We start from the raw sequence: 16,282 nt of genomic DNA, 5'->3' as shown, positions 1-16,282 counted from the left end.
ATATTTTGACTTTGCCTGTCAATTGAGATGTAGCAGCTTAGAACCGGACAGTCCATGTTTTTCATCATTTTGTATTGTCCATCAGTCTGTTCCATGAATGTGAATCGGCTACAATCAAAGGTTTGCTTCAACTTGCAAAACCAAAGCTCAGTACAAGATCATTTAACACCAGCTTCGCAAACTGTCTGGATCTTAGAATTGCTATTGGAACACCAATAGTCATGTCGCCTGAAGTGACTTAGGGGGCTTCCAGTGTGGCTTGTCGAACCCTAAACAATTCGCAATATGTTCCAAAGGCTCCTTAAGTTAATTTCGGAACCTGTCGGTTCTTCTGGTAAATGCATAATGAGCCATGTCGAAAAACCTTTCCTAAGATGTGAGTATCACGGTTCAAAAAAGGCCATGCTCACTAGCCACATGTGTGTGTTATTCTCTACCTCCAAAACCATCATTCACCTAAGTTGTCTCAGGATAGTATGCATCTGTACCAAAGGCACACCGGCAGCTGTTCTTTTTTTTGGGGGGGGGGGGGGGGGGGGGGGGAATGTTGGATTTCCTCCTAGAACTATTGAGGACATATGCTGCAACAAAGCTATGGGCAGGGCATGTGTAGACAAGCATAAGATCACATCAGAAGAGCAGAGAGGTGCCAACAGCAAGATCAAGCTGGCAAAGGGCCTGCAGAGTCTTGCGAGACACTGAGTGACCTCAAAACCTCAGTGTCGGTTTAGGAGGACTGGATGCAGACAGACCACATGAAGGAACTTTAGAAAGAGCATTTTAGTTGTACACATAGTAGCAAGCAAAGTGGAAGTTGAATATGAGAATGTTTAATGCTATATACGGATACACCTATGAACACATATAAGCAATTTTTTGGGAGGGTCTCTGGGGCTGTATTTTAAATATTTATCTGCATGTATGGAACTGTAAAAAAGAAATCTCTTTGAGACTACTGACTGGTCCATTAATGCTTCTAGGCCGGAGGATTACTGTGGGCAAGTTCTACTTTAATCAATATTTGGTAGTTTGTCACTTTGGGTCAAAAGGAACACACATACACGGAGCACATTTCGGATCCATGCATACAATACACATTAGAAAGCAGTAATCTGGAAAATTTGGTTACAGCATGATTCTAGCCTTGGCCTTCAATTACAAAGCAAGATTAATAGATGGAGGGCAGAATGCCGCAGCCGAGGAGCCTCCTTTGACCCATGCAGGTATTGATACTGGCAGGAATATCTGGAAGCTTCATATGTTATGGTATGCTTTGCGGAGCTTGCCAGGCAGTCTCTTGGTTCTAATCGCTGCTGGAGGAGGAGGAGGATGATGAAGACTGCAGAAAAGGGAAAAGAAAAAAAAAAGTCAGAGAGAGGCGGAAAGAAGACTAACATTAAACAAGTCTCCCCACCATACCAGGAGAAAACATGCGCTCCCACCAACCAGGTACACAACACTGCATGTTTGAGTGAAAGCCTATGTTTGTGCCTCACTTGTCTATCGCAGTAAAGTAGTTTCCAGACATCACTACCACCTACCGATTTCCCTTCTCCAACATTCCACTAATAAGAGCAAAACATTCTAAAAAAATTAGGTCGAGTTTTTATTATTGTCCGCCCCTGTATCTCCAATATCTGTATGTGCATTGTTTGCAGTGTGCACCTTATGCTAAATGAGACAGACATATGTGAAGAACTTTGAGGAGGCTCTATTAATAACTCTGAGTGTGTCTGGGCATTATGCAGAATGTGTTCCAAAGATTAATACTGTCTACAGCTCTGCTCTCTGTTAAGTACATCTTCCAGTCACAACATTAAAACTAGTATCATAGAAAAGTCAAAATACGCTTTATTCGATTAAAATATATGTAAACATAAAAACATATCAAAAACTACATACATACAACAATGTAAAACTTTAAAATGCAATAAAAGCCGATAAAAAATTACAAACTGATCTATTGGTATAGCATAGGTTAAAATGTTACTATCAGTACCATAATCTCACATCAATATACAACCCTAGCATAAGTAAACTAGTAATCAGTTAAAATTAAGTCGGGCCTTGCATTGTTTTCCTGGTTCTGACCACCCCTTTCAGATATTTTGCAATGTGGTCAGTAACAGTTTCATCATCCAGAAACGACAACTTAAGGAAAGCTGGTTGACGTGAGTCTCGAGCCTGCAGTTTCAAATGAGGCAAAATCCATCTTTTCCTGAGTGAGGTGTAAAATTTGTAGAAAAATATGATGTGGATTGTTGACTGTGCTGCAGTGTCATCACAGGGGCACAGGTAAAGAGAACGTGACCAATCATTTGACTAGGGAAAGGTAACCAGATTATGAAAATTGCCTAGGGGTAAACGCTTCAAGAATAACCTATCATAATTACCATAAATAAATAATACATAAAGGTTGTATCACCGCCTTAGTCAAAAGCAATTGATTGGCCCGGACCGATGGTTTCATAATATTAGAGGATAGCCTGATAGACTCTAAATGATTTAAACATAATGCCTTTAGGTCCCTTCTCGTGAGACAGGACAGGGTCTCAGGATTATCAAAAAACGCAGATTGATCTAGATCTTGCATAAAAATGTTGATGTAGGCAAGCCAGGGAATGCATTTTAACTGATGAAGATTCAGGCAGTCCTTTATAACATCTCGATTGGGACCTAGTATCATAGACAATTTCATGTGATGTTATCAGAGGCACCTACAACAATGACAAAAAAACACTGTTTTGGCAATTGAATGGCCCACAACACAAAATCCTCCAATTTCTTTTTTTGCCATATACCGTCTTTCACTATTGCCCAAGATTAAAACTGGTCAGCCATCATCTTTCTTGCAGCTTACTATTCTTTGGTACATTTAAAGTGGAAGAGAGTTAAATGTTGCGTTGTCACTTTATCTGGTGCAGCCACGTGTATGTACCCACAATAGACAACAAAGCAACGTGGTAAGTGGAACTTCCGCTGTAATTCACAAGTCCTACCTACAAAAAGATGAAATGTTCGTTGTTTTTGAAGCAGACGGTAGAGGATACACATATGGAGAGACTTGACACTCTTGTATACTCCATATGTTATATATGCTTTGAAGATGAACCACAGAGACCATCTTAGTTTAAGATGGACTCAGACTTTTTTATGAAGGCTATGGGGCTTGAATGTCTGGGAGTCTTAACAAGAATTCTACACCGTTTTTAGAAGGTACACTGTGTTCAAAGGCTGTGAAATGGAATCCGTTTGGTGGAGAGGCGATCCCATCGCTTAATGTTCTATTCTGTTGCCTGAAGTAGTAGGGTTCACTACATGAATACTTTTGAGGGTAAGTGGCAAGATGCTGATGTCAAATGTGACATTTACAGTATGAGGAAGGTGTTCCATTACCAGTATTTTAGAGTGCAGCATTCTGGATAACTGTGAGACAGCAAATTAGCTTTTTTTTGGCATATCGAGGTGAAGGCAGCGTGTATTGTGCTGGAGTTGCAGGTTTATGCTTGTTAGGAATATTTAACTAGGAGGGGGGCGTGGTTAGTGCCCACGGAAGATGGCGGCGTCTACGTAGAGCTCCCGGTGCTGGCGGAGTAAACGAGGGAAGCGCGATGTTTCACCAGTGAAGAGGATCGGTGAAATTATCAGCGCGTGTGTCTGAACTCATGCGGCACCCGGCGGAGTGATCATCTTCGCTGGAAGGAAAGCCCTTAGGTTCGAATCTTTCATTATTCTCTCGGCGCTCCATGGCGCCCGCCATTTTGTTGTCGCCCGCGTCCTGAGGAGATATTCTTTTTCCCCGGAGCCACGTAATTGTGCCCTCTCGCTCTCATGCTTTATACGTAACGAGCTGCAAACTGCTTGGGAACAGTTGATTTTTAATATGCATTTCATCTACAAGCATTTTTCAAGATTGGGAATCTTCCTCTTCTGTTTGAGTCACTACTCAGCCCCTTCATGACAGACTCTTCATGGATACCAACGCAAGCTACTCATCTCCACATGTGTTTTGCTTACACTGACTAACCCGGGCACCTCATTTCTAGCTCCTTTTTGACAAAATGTTATTTAAGTAGAGGTGATTGTACTGCTCCATATTTGATTTCTGTGAGGTTACGTCTCTTCACATGCCACATACTCATTTCACTCTTCTAACTTAATGCTCTTAATACTGTGTTATTCATTTCTTGTCTCTAGAAAGACTGTTTTTTCTCTACCTAGAGGCAACCCTTTCCTCTTTTCTTGTCATGTTTTTCAGACTATTGCTACACTGTATTGCACATTTTGTTTTCGTTTTCTTCATTTATTTGTTTTCATTCCTCAGACTTTATTAATTCCTCATATTGCCTAGCTATTCTGTTTGTTCTTTCTGCCGGGATGTTATCCCTCTGTTGTTATAACTCGCTGTCTCTTCACTTGTCTTCTCCATGTGGCTCATTCGCTAATACCTCGTTTATAAGCTCTCAACTTTACTGTACTTAATTGTACACACTTCAATTTTTTCAATTCACTAGTTCTATTTTGACAGAGCATCTTTCTTAATACCTCATAATTATTATTATTTATGGTCATATCTTATTCTTATTTAGATTTTCTTCCATATTAGGAGCCTTATATTATATTGTATTGCTTGGTTACCTGTTTTTATGTATCTTAGTTGCATCCGTTTTTTGCCTATATGGGTAGATTATCTAAGGAGGTACGCAAGCCTTCTATAACTCCTCGTAAATTTCTTCTTCATACGAGTTCTAGATATCAGTGTCTAGAGATGGATGACTCCTTTGATCCCTCTGCTAAAGGTTCTTCCTCTGCCTCAACTTCACAAACCAGCGGCCTCCTCAAGGGTTCAACCAAAAGGCTAAAAAAAGACCCCCCTTCTCCTCCCAAACAGGCTTCCTCAGTAACAATGGATGTCCTTTTGGATGAAATCAGGGCCTTGCGCCCTTTTATTGAAGAAACTAAAACTACCCTTGAGGAAATCAAATCTACTCTTCAGCTGCTCTCTGATAAGTTGTCGACCATTGATGGTCGTGTGACCCATCTAGAACAATCTGTGGATACTCTTACTTCCTCTGTTGCCAAGGTTGATCCATTATGTCTTCAAGTTTCGGCACTTCATAAACAAATTGAGAACTTAGAGAACAGAAGTAGGAGGAATAATCTTCGCATTTACGGCTTGGCGGAAAATTCAGAGGGGTCTGATGCCCTAGCTTTTTTCAAATCCTTTTTGCCGAAGATTCTCCAGTTGCCGGATTCCACTCATCTCAACATACAAAGAGCTCATCGTTTAGGTCCTCCTCCTACTGGGTTATCTACTACTCATACTAAGAGGCCGAGAGGTGTTATTCTCTACTTTTTGGAGTATACGGATTTACTCACCGTTCTGTCTGCAGCTAAAGCACTTCCTCGTCTTACATGGTCTGGTAATCAGATTTTCCTTGCACAGGATTATGCTAAATCCACTGCTGACCGGCGCAGGGAATTCCTTTCTCTTCGACCACAGCTTCGTTCTTTGGGAGCGAGATATGGACTTTTTCATCCATGCCTTTTCAAGGTGACTTTCAACAACAAGACTACTACCTATGATGATCCGCCGAAACTAAAGTTTTCTGTACTCTCACACTGCTAACAAAATGGACACTGATACTTCATCCAGTTCTTGTTAATTGGTTATCACCCGCATATTTCATATTAATGCCTTTATGCTTTGTTCCTTACTGGTTTCCATGATTGTTATGCTTGTATGATTTTCTTGATTGTTTGTTTTTTATCAAATTTATTTGTTCTTAACATTTAACACTCATCCTTCTCCCCCCTTTGCACAGATTCTATTCCTTCACATCGTCAGCCTCCTTCGTGTCCTTGGAGTTCGTTGTAGTCGTCTTCCTCCCCTGCCTTCCCATTGAAGCTCATGACCCGCCATTGTTCCATGTGGCCTCCACCCTCCTCTCCTTTTGTTTGTTCTCGACAATATGTAAGTTTTTTTTTTTTATTCCTTCTCCTCTACTCCTTTGTTCTCTCATTTCTTTCTTTTTCTTTGGTATGCTCCTTAGCTCCTTATTTCTCCCTTAGCTTTGCTTTTCCCCAGCTCATTTCTTGGCTTATGTTTTCACTGAACCTCTTCTTTTTTACTCTCTCCTTTTTTCTTTATCATGTAACTGGCTTTCACTATGTTGTTTTTTATGAAATTATCTTTATTTATCTTTGTTGTCTCTTATTAATGTGCATTTTTGCTTGTAATATCTTTCTTCCTCATGCTTCTCCCTCGAATAGTATCTTGATATGCTTTTTTAATGTTGTTTTATGCCTTTGAAAATATTTTCTTGGAATGTTAGAGGTTTACATTCACCAATTAAAAGACAGAGTATTATCCCATTTGACCAAACTCAATGCAGATATAGCCTGTTTACAGGAATCGCATCTATCGGCAGATGAATCTGCCAAACTGAAAAGAGGTTGGGTGGGGGAAGTGTATTTTTCTCCAGGGGATAGTAAACGCAACGGTGTTCCAGTTAAGTCAGTGACGCATTTTGCTGATATTTCAGGCAGATGGGTGTTTGTCTAAATTGAAATTAACTATGTTCCTATTTCTATTCTAAATGTGTACGCTCCAACTTGTGGGGACGCCTCTTTCTGGACCTCTTTAGCTCCACTAATCACTCAGCATTACGTTGACAATTTTATTTTAGTGGGTGATTGTAATGAAGTTTTTGATCCCTTTTTGGATAGAAACTCAACTAGCGCTTACACTCCACATAAATCGCAAAAGTCTTTCACTCACCTCATTGCACAATACAAACTTACTGATGCCTGGAGACTCTGTAATCCCACTTCGCGAGAATACTCTTTCTTTTCACCTCCTCACCAAACCCAATCTCGACTAGATTATTTTTTTATCTCACACCACCTCACCCAGTCTCTTATTTCTTCTGACATCGGCTCCATTTTAATTTCAGACCATGCCCCAGTTTCCATTTCTTTAGATGTACTACAAAAACCTACTTCCATTAAAAAATGGCGCTTTAATAATACTCTCCTTCTTGATGTACAATTGGTTTCTTCTTTTACAGCCTTTTTTCACGATTATTTTTTGCGTAATCACACAGGTGAAGTTCCTTTTCCTGTAGTCTGGGACGCTTTCAAAGCATCAGCTACGGATTTTATCATTAGCTATGTTTCTCGTAAACGAAAGAAAGCCCAACAAGCCACTAATGTTCTACTTTCAAAATTAAACAATTAGAGCACCTATATTATACTTCTAAATCAAAAGATTGCTTAAATGACCTCATTTCTGCCAAACTTCAATTTAATAAAGACTCCACATTTAATGCCTCTAATTTTCTTTTAAAATCTAGCGCCAAATTTTTTGGTGGGCAGAATAAGGCTGGTAAATTTTTGGCTAATTATTTAAAGGTGAGACAAAACAAAGTCACCATTGAATCTGTGTATGGTCATGACGGGTTACTGAAACAAAAAAGTGATGACATCTTACAAGAATTCTTACATTTTTATGAAACATTGTATTCCTCTGAAGCATCTTCGTCTGAGCAGTCCATTTCTCAATTTTTGTCAACCATCGTTTCTCCTCTCGGTATTCCTCCGGACCTTTCCTCTTTAGAATCTGATCTTACTCACAGGGATCTCCTCCAGGCTTTACACACCCTCAAACATGGGAAAGCTCCGGGGCCGGATGGCTTTACTGTTGAGTTTTTTTCCTGCTTTTCAAATTTGCTGATCCCCAAATTACATTTGCTTCTCTCTTCCTTTCTTCAAACTGGTTCCGCTTCTATATCCTTCTCTGATGCCCTTATCTGTATTATCCCGAAACCGGGCAAAGATCCACAGCACTGTAAAAATTATCGCCCTATATCTCTAGTAAACATTGACTATAAAATGTTTTCAAAAGCATTAGCTTTGCGTTTGGAGTCTTTCCTACCCGAGCTTTTAGGGAAAGAACAATCTGGTTTTGTTAAGGGCAGATTGTTGTCGGACAACACTAGATTATTTTTTGATATTCTTTCTAAGACTTCACAGTATTCTCAGTCCCTCGCTGCCATAGCTTTGGATGCGGAAAAAGCTTTTGATCGGGTTGAGTGGTCCTATCTGTTTAAAACTCTGAAGTGGTTTGGTTTTGGATCAAAGATTATTTCCCTGATTTCCTTGCTTTATTCTTGTCCTAGAGCAGCAATTTTGGCTAATGGGGGCTTATCTTCTTATTTTTCGTTAGGGAGAGGGGTTAGACAGGGTTGTCCACTTTCACCCTTTTTGTTTAATCTTGCTTTAGAACCCTTTCTTTTACGTATTCGTCAGAATGACAATATACATGGCTTTAACTTTCGTAATTCCAACGTTAAAATGGCAGCTTACGCTGATGTCTTATTATTTATATCACAACCAGTTACCTCCCTTCCAGCATTTTTAGATGAATTTCAGTTTTTTACTCAGGTATTGGGTTATAAATTAAAGATAAGTGCGAAATCCTACCACTTACTAAAGTAACTTTTAAAGATGACTTTTCTGCTTCAGGTTTTACTTGGAGCCCTACTTCTATTAAATATTTGGGCCTCAACTTTTCCTCCTCTCTTTCGGGTACAATCACTAAGTGTATGGATGATTGTATACAAAAATTAACTACTCTCACTAACAAATGGCATCCTCTCTATCTATCGTGGTGGGGAAGACTAGATACAATCAAGATGATGCTTTCTCCCATTGTTTTGTTCACAATATCCAACATACCACTTGCCATTCCTTTGAAATATTTCAAGAAAATTAATTCTATCTTATCTTCCTTTTTATGGGGGCACAAAAAACCTCGTATGTCTCTATATAAGCTAATGCGCTCTAAAAGAGAGGGTGGGGTGAACTTTCCAAACTTTTCCTTGTATCATAAATCCTTCTTAGTACATCAAGTTGCTCAGTGGATTGAAGACTCCTCATCATCTTCTCCTCTCTGGTTGAACTTAGAACAGTCTTTCATCTCTCCCTTCTCCTTCAAAGAATACCTTATGTTTTCTCGTAAACCTCAATCTATATCAACTCCCATTCTTAAACATACTTCCAAAATGTTTCCTTGCTTACCGGATTCATCCTTTTTTTATCAACTTATTTGGCATAACACGTCTATTTTAATCAATAATAAGCCAATTTTTTGGAAATCTTGGAGAACACGTGGCCTTATTTGGGTGCGGCAACTTTTCCATCATACTCAGATCATTTAGTTTGATTTAGCTGCCACGTCTTTCGGTCTGCCTCTCGCTTTTCGAGCCAAATTTTTGTTATTGACACGTGCAGTACAACAAGCTTACGAGGTTCATTTTGCTGTACCTCCCCCATCAATGTACACGTCTTCTGATGTTTCCTCGCTGAATTCTTTACTTCTCAAACATTCTAAAGCTTCACAGATATACGCCTTTCTTCACACTTTGACTTTCCCTCGCATTAAAACCGCGACAGAGGAAGATTGGGAAAAAGATTTTGCAACTTCTTGGTCTATTCAGTTATGGGACAAGTTATGGTTGAAGATACGTAGATCTTCCAGGGCTGCCAATACTACTCAAACATTATTTTTTATTTATAATCGTTTATTGTTTTCACCACTCACCCTCAGCAAACACTTCCCAGATGCCTCTGATAAATGTTGGTCCTGCTCCTCACCACGTGCAGATCTTTTTCATATGCTTTTTAGTTGTCACTTTGTTCTTAGCTTTTGGAAGCAGGTTTGGTCTCAAATTAATAAGATTTTTTCTTCCATTCACTCCTTTTCTCTTTCTCACATTTTTTTAGGGAGTCTTTCTCCCATCTGGGATCATTGCACTTGTAGCGTTAGGATAATCGACTTATTATTAGCAGTAGCATTTCAGCAAATAACTAAAAATTGGAAGGATTATACCAATTTCTCTTATAAGGCTTGGTGGTATGCTGTTTGCTACAATCATAGATTAGACACTACTTTTGTTTACCCCTTAACCATAGCTAGTAAGCGAAGAGAATTGTGGAGCCCAGTTACAGTATTTTTTTACTTAAGTGCTCGTACCTCTGTCCTTACCTCCGTTACAGCAAGAAGTTTCTAAACCTCCATGACTTCCTGTTTTAGAGTTTCTCTTTGCATATAATGAGTATTTCATATCCCTTTTTAATCCCTTATTTCATACCAGTTGCCAGTTCTTGCATATATTTATTCTCAATTTTTTATGTCTCATATTATAGCCTATGTTATTGCCGTTACTTAGCTTGATATTTGCTTTTGTCTGTTATCCTTTTTCTTATTTTGTGTCTTATTCTGTAACATCTGAGCATTTTCTTTTAATAAAAAGTTTCTGAACTTAAAGGAATATTTAACTAAATGTCATATAGATTGGAAGAAACTAACAATTAATCCAATCTGACTGTTGAGGGAGGAGAGGGCGCTCGTTTAAAAAAAAAAAAAAAATGTTAAGAAATCACAATTCTGTTTTGAAGCTTTTGAGGTCTTTTCCTGGGGGTCCCAAGGGCACCCAGGGGTTAAACAGCATGAACCGTGACATTTATTGTGTTTATCGCTGGTGTCACAAAATTGCTGCATTCCAAAGAGCAAGTACCCCATTTTAGCACTTGACTCTTAGGTCAGAAAGGCGGAACAGTCAAGGCTTACTTCAGGAGCTGGTGAGGTTTGAAAACTCATTAACAGTATGACACTCCCAAGACTAGAGATACTGTTAAAATCATTCAAAGGAAGTTGTGGGCGAATGTCTGGAATAATAAGGTCACGAGAATCCAGGTCGGAGTTATATAGAACCCCAATGGAGGGCGGATTAGGAGTATCGTATGTATCTATGTGGCAGCCCCAATCAACCACTAATCCCTAGGAACAGATGAAACAGTTGCCTTGTAGAATTCTGCTAAAGCATCTTCTGTGGCTCCTGCTACGATCCCTCAAACTGATGAGACTTCTACATTGCTCCACTATGACTAATCTATTCCACTGGTGGGAGGCAGCCCACTCTACATCTGTCACGACATACCCCTCCCCATACTCTACTATAATGGGAAAGCTAGATTTTCAACCGGGCAGGTTAGTAGATTTTTGCAAAGCAAGAGTAGTCCTGACTTGACACCTAAAGATTTGTCCATTGATGGTATGGGAGCAATGTGTCTCAGTCAGGACAGATGTTTTTAGGATTACACAACTCCTACATTAGGCACGCCAATTCAACAGAAAGCAGGGGGGCACAAGGGAACCCGCCAATATCAAAGAAATACTTGCAGGTGGAGACAAGAGGAAAGGTATATAACAGATCTATAGAGTACTTGAACTGCCCCTAGATTTCCACTTCACACATAACATCGCCAAAAGGACAACAGACTTAGACACCGATATATACAAAAACAAGTAGATCACGATTTGGCATAGGGCTGCTTAGTCCTATATTTGCATACAATACAAAGCAAGTGCCCATAAGGTACTCCTGCGTTAGTATCTAAATCCAGATCGCTTATCACAAATCCATGAAGGTGACAGCAAGTGTTGGAGGGTGTGACAGCTGAGGAGCATACATGCATATGTGATAGGACTGCCCAGAGATTCACCACTTCTGAGAATAGGCGATGACACATATTTCCCAAATCACAGGGGTTAATTAAGAATCACCCCTCGGACTATATTGATGGGGGGGGAGCCGATGACACAGGTTTCTACCCTCTTAACTCCCTGATATGTAAAGTCCTCTTGTTTAAACCTTTGGAGGAGACTAGTTTACCGGGAGGAAGATGCTTGATTCTAAACCCACCACCATTCCTAGCCGCCTGGGGTGAGAGACAGTGCAATCTGCCCGAAGGACTCGTGGTCTGTGGCTAAAGGGTGCAGCAGGGCTGCGAGCGTTTCAGCAGGGACTCCATCTCCCAGGAGTCCCTGCCAGACCGACTGCCAACACATGGTCCGCTCTCCCTGTTGCTCCGCCCTCGGCCGCCCGAGAGGATTACAGACACCTGCCTGCCCTGCTTCAGTGGGACCTCTTGTTTAAACCTTTGGAGGAGACTAGTTTACCGGGAGGAAGATGCTTGATTCTAAACCCACCACCATTCCTAGCCGCCTGGGGTGAGAGACAGTGCAATCTGCCCGAAGGACTTGTGGTCTGTGGCTAAAGGGTGCAGCAGGGCTGCGAGCGTTTCAGCAGGGACTCCATCTTCCAAGAGTCCCTGCCAGACCGACTGCCAACACCTGGTCCGCTCTCCCTGTTGCTCCGCCCTCAGCCGCCCGAGAGGATTACAGACACCTGCCTGCCCTGCTTCAGTGGGACCTCTTGTTTAAACCTTTGGAGGAGACTAGTTTACCGGGAGGAAGACGCTTGATTCTAAACCCACCACCATTCCTAGCCGCCTGGGGTGAGAGACAGTGCAATCTGCCCGAAGGACTCGTGGTCTGTGGCTAAAGGGTGCAGCAGGGCTGCGAGCGTTTCAGCAGGGACTCCATCTCCCAGGAGTCCCTGCCAGACCGACTGCCAACACATGGTCCGCTCTCCCTGTTGCTCCGCCCTCGGCCGCCCGAGAGGATTACAGACACCTGCCTGCCCTGCTTCAGTGGGACCTCTTGTTTAAACCTTTGGAGGAGACTAGTTTACCGGGAGGAAGACGCTTGATTCTAAACCCACCACCATTCCTAGCCGCCTGGGGTGAGACAGTGCAATCTGCCCGAAGGACTCGTGGTCTGTGGCTAAAGGGTGCCGCAGGGCTGCGAGCGTTTCAGCAGGGACTCCATCTCCCAGAAGTCCCTGCCAGACCGACTGCCAACACCTGGTCCGCTCTCCCTGTTGCTCCGCCCACGGCCTGTAACCCCGCCCTACTTAAACGATCTAGATCCCCGCTGCGCGGGAGTGCCCGGGGCTAAGCCCGGGCAAAGGGCGGGCCCTCTGAGGCCGAGCGAGGCCGGGCAGGGCTCATTCCCTTTCATCTTTTTCTTTTCTTTATTCTTTTTATTTGTATCTTTTGTTAGCATTGTTGCTATGGCCCAGAGTCTGGACAATGTAATTCTAGAAAAGCCGGGGGGTGGGGGGGGTCGTTAAATGGCACACTCGACAGTTACTTTACAAGGGTTCCCATTGATCTAGATAGGGAATCAACACTAGAAGAGCGTAGGGCGGAGCGCCGTCGCTCGGTTGAATGTCTGAAAAATAGGGCTCCAATAGATCTCACGCCTCACGCCCTCTCCCTCAGTGGAGGAAGTCTCAGTGGTATTGCCGACCTTACATCTCTAGAGTGTTCCACTCCTGCTACGTGATTGCACACCTACACCTTGTCTCTCCATTGAACAGCCCATGAGTTATACTCCCCTTCCCAGTCCCGTCAACATAACTGCCAATTCGATCAACCCGACCACTAGTAGGGGAAAATCTGTTCGAAATAAGATGAATAAATTAATGCTGCATAAGGTCGATGGCGCACCACCAGGCAAAAGAAGACGCAAAGGGGGGGAACAACAAAAATCTAAGATTAGTCATACCGACTTTGGCAGGCCTTCCAAGCCGGCCATTAGAACAGATCAGGCGTCAGTAGCCGTATTAGTCAACTTGCCTAACTTGGAAGTCCCCCTTAAACCTCCACATATAGATAAGGAAGCTAGTACTATTGTACCTACTGCCATTTCTGCTGAATCCGTGCTGAAAGCAGCATTCCCCACCGTTCCACCAGATAGCATGGAACAATTAATTAGGTCTTTTATTCTACCAATTATTGAGGGGCTAAAGAGGGTGGAGAAACGACTCGAGGCCATCGAGTCTGTTATTAGCAGCAAGGACGGTGCAACTAGGGCCACAGTGAGTACGGCGGTGCCACCTATAACCCTGGTTGCACAACCAACCAGTTCTGCTTCTAAAGTTTCATTCCAACCCGTCAAAGTTACACCACAACTTCCCAATCTAGCAAAATCTAACCAACAAAGGTTATTTCCCCCATTGCAGGCAAACAAACTAGCTGTAACTCCTGCCAGTAAACCCACGAGGGGAAATGGAAAAGGTACTTGTAGGAAAAATGCGGGAGGAGGGGGGGGGGGGGGGGAAGTACCAGACACGTAAGGGCACCAATGAACAAAGGCCCACTAGTTGAACTTCCCCCTGAAGCTGTGCCCTTCGTGGTTGTCTTGACGGGGGTCCCTATATTGACAGACAATAAAAAGGAAGGGTTCGCCCAGTTAAAAAATAAAATCATGCACTGGTTCAGTATATACAGACCAATCACAAAAAACATCAATGGTGAAATAGTGCATGTTCGGCGACTCCCATGGCTGGGTGGTAGAAGCAAAGACCTTGAGGGAGACGTAGTTGTAGTTAATTTCAGAGACCCATGTGTGGTCAATTACATATTAAACTGGCCCACGGGCAATGGCAATAACTGCATCACCCCTCGTGCCCTGACATACTTCTATTCCAGATCACTTGTGTTCCCTCCAACCTATATAAGTGGACAAGCACCTACCTATACGAATCTCTTAGCATCTTACAATACTGGGCATTTTGTGCAAGCACAATACCCAGCACCTTTTGCTGATCCCTTTGGGTGGAATACCGTACCTCCTAGTTCTAACACAATCACTAACAGGAGAATGGATCATTTGAGACCTTTTACACCCTTGGAGACAGCAAACAGGTTTGATGTGTTCACTGGCATGGAAGGGTGCGATTGAAGATTACAGCCCTTGCGGGGCATGTGGGCCCGCCCGATTGGGGGTGCTACCCACGTGAAGCCACAATTCATTGAACCCTCTAGTACACGAATAGTTCAGTCTGCCCCCCTCACTGACCGCGATTCCATTATTGATCATGGTAATATTTGTAGGGAGGAGGTTTTGATGGTTGGTGAGACTTGCTCTGTAGATGAAAAAGGTCTAACTACAACTTTTAATGTGCCATCGCCTTTGTCAGTTCCAGTTAGGGAAGCTCCAACCGAAGGTGGGGAAGGGGCAGGAAGTCTAATTTCATGGAACATTGCGGGCTTGCGGCACAAACAGGAGTCCCAAGACTGGGTTGACTTTGTTAATGGTTTTGATATATGTCTATTTCAAGAGACATGGATGTGCGAACCCATGTTCCTTCAGGGTTATTTGAATTACTCTATACCAGCTACTAAGGGCCAAAAGGGTCGACCTATGGGAGGTCTGATGATCTGGGTTCGGCAAAACCTGTGTTTTAACATAAGAGTTATTGAGACAGGGAGTAAGGATATCCAACTTATAAATCTTGATTTGGGACCGTTAGGGCGCCTTGATTTATACAATGTATATGCCAGGGGTAACAAGGGTGGAAAGTCAGAAGTTTTAGCTTCTTTGGTGGCTCTCCTAGAGACCCACTCCCTGGTTAATAATATCATAATTGCTGGCGATTTTAGCCGTACATTCGAACCACTAGATATAGGCGATGACTGTATTGGGTCAGAAGAGGATAGGCATTGGGGTGTCCCTCCACTAGATCTGGACCCGATAAAACGATGGTCTGATGATGTTATTGGCCTAAAAACCATCTGTCTAGAGAGAGGCCTCCGTGCGTTGAATGGGAGAACCAAGAGTGACAGGGTGGGGGCTTGCACTTTTGATAATGGTCGGAGTAGGAGTAGGATAGACTATGTCATGTGTAGTTTGGAAATATGGAAGCAGGTTAATGATATGGAGGTTATGCACAGGTTGGAAAGTGACCACGACCCTCTGTGTATTTGTCACAGATGGTGGACCTTGCCTAGCGGGAATGTTCGAACTGAGTGGGAAGGTCTCCCCTTACCAGTTCCCTCCAATGATACACGCCGGTTAAAATGGCCTCGTGTACTGGCCAATCAAGATTCTATGGCTAGTATAAATATGGAGGTGGATAGAGCAATTGAGGCCTTGGAGCAGGTTGCCATTGTTACCCAGGGGTCGCAGGAAGCGACAACAATTCACGATATTCTTTTTTTAACTATTAAGTCACATTTCCAGAAGGTAGGTAGGAATAATAGTAGGTCCCTAAACAAGACTGTGAAGTGGTACAATGCACAGTGCAGGATGGCAAGGCTAGCTTTGGGCAGTGCTATTAAGACTAGGGATCTGGCGGTAATTCGTGGTGCCAGAAGTAATTATAAAGATTGTATAGTCGCAGCAAAAAAGGAGTGGGATGAGAGGCACTGGAGAGAGCTACTGGAAGCCTGTGGCTCCAAGGATTCCAGGCTTTTCTGGAGTATTGTTAAATGGGGGAGGGGTGGTGAGCCTGACTGCCCTGATAATAATGTCCAGGAGGAGGATTGGGTTAAATATTTTAAACCTCAATATGCTGAATCTAATCCT

The 16,282-nt window shown here is 42.6% G+C and overlaps 1 protein-coding gene across 4 annotated transcripts in view; it reads right to left on the bottom strand.

Moving 5' to 3' along the window:
- Window positions 1-814: 814 nt before the first annotated feature.
- The window catches only part of PRR13 (proline rich 13), a 131,923-nt gene continuing 116,455 nt past the window's right edge, over window positions 815-16,282 (bottom strand). For all 4 annotated transcript variants that reach the window (XM_085654681.1, XM_085654682.1, XM_085654680.1 and 1 more), the window contains one exon: window positions 815-1,339. In XM_085654681.1, the coding sequence (XP_085510807.1) occupies window positions 1,304-1,339 (36 nt within the window). In that variant the 3' untranslated portion in view covers window positions 815-1,303. The remainder of the gene's footprint in view (window positions 1,340-16,282) is intronic.

This window comes from Triturus cristatus, chromosome 4_1 (assembly GCF_964204655.1).
Source record: "Triturus cristatus chromosome 4_1, aTriCri1.1, whole genome shotgun sequence".
Taxonomy (NCBI): Eukaryota; Metazoa; Chordata; class Amphibia; order Caudata; family Salamandridae; genus Triturus; species Triturus cristatus.
The sequence above is the reverse complement of the archived record's forward strand: the minus strand, read 5'-3'. Positions and strand labels throughout refer to the sequence as shown.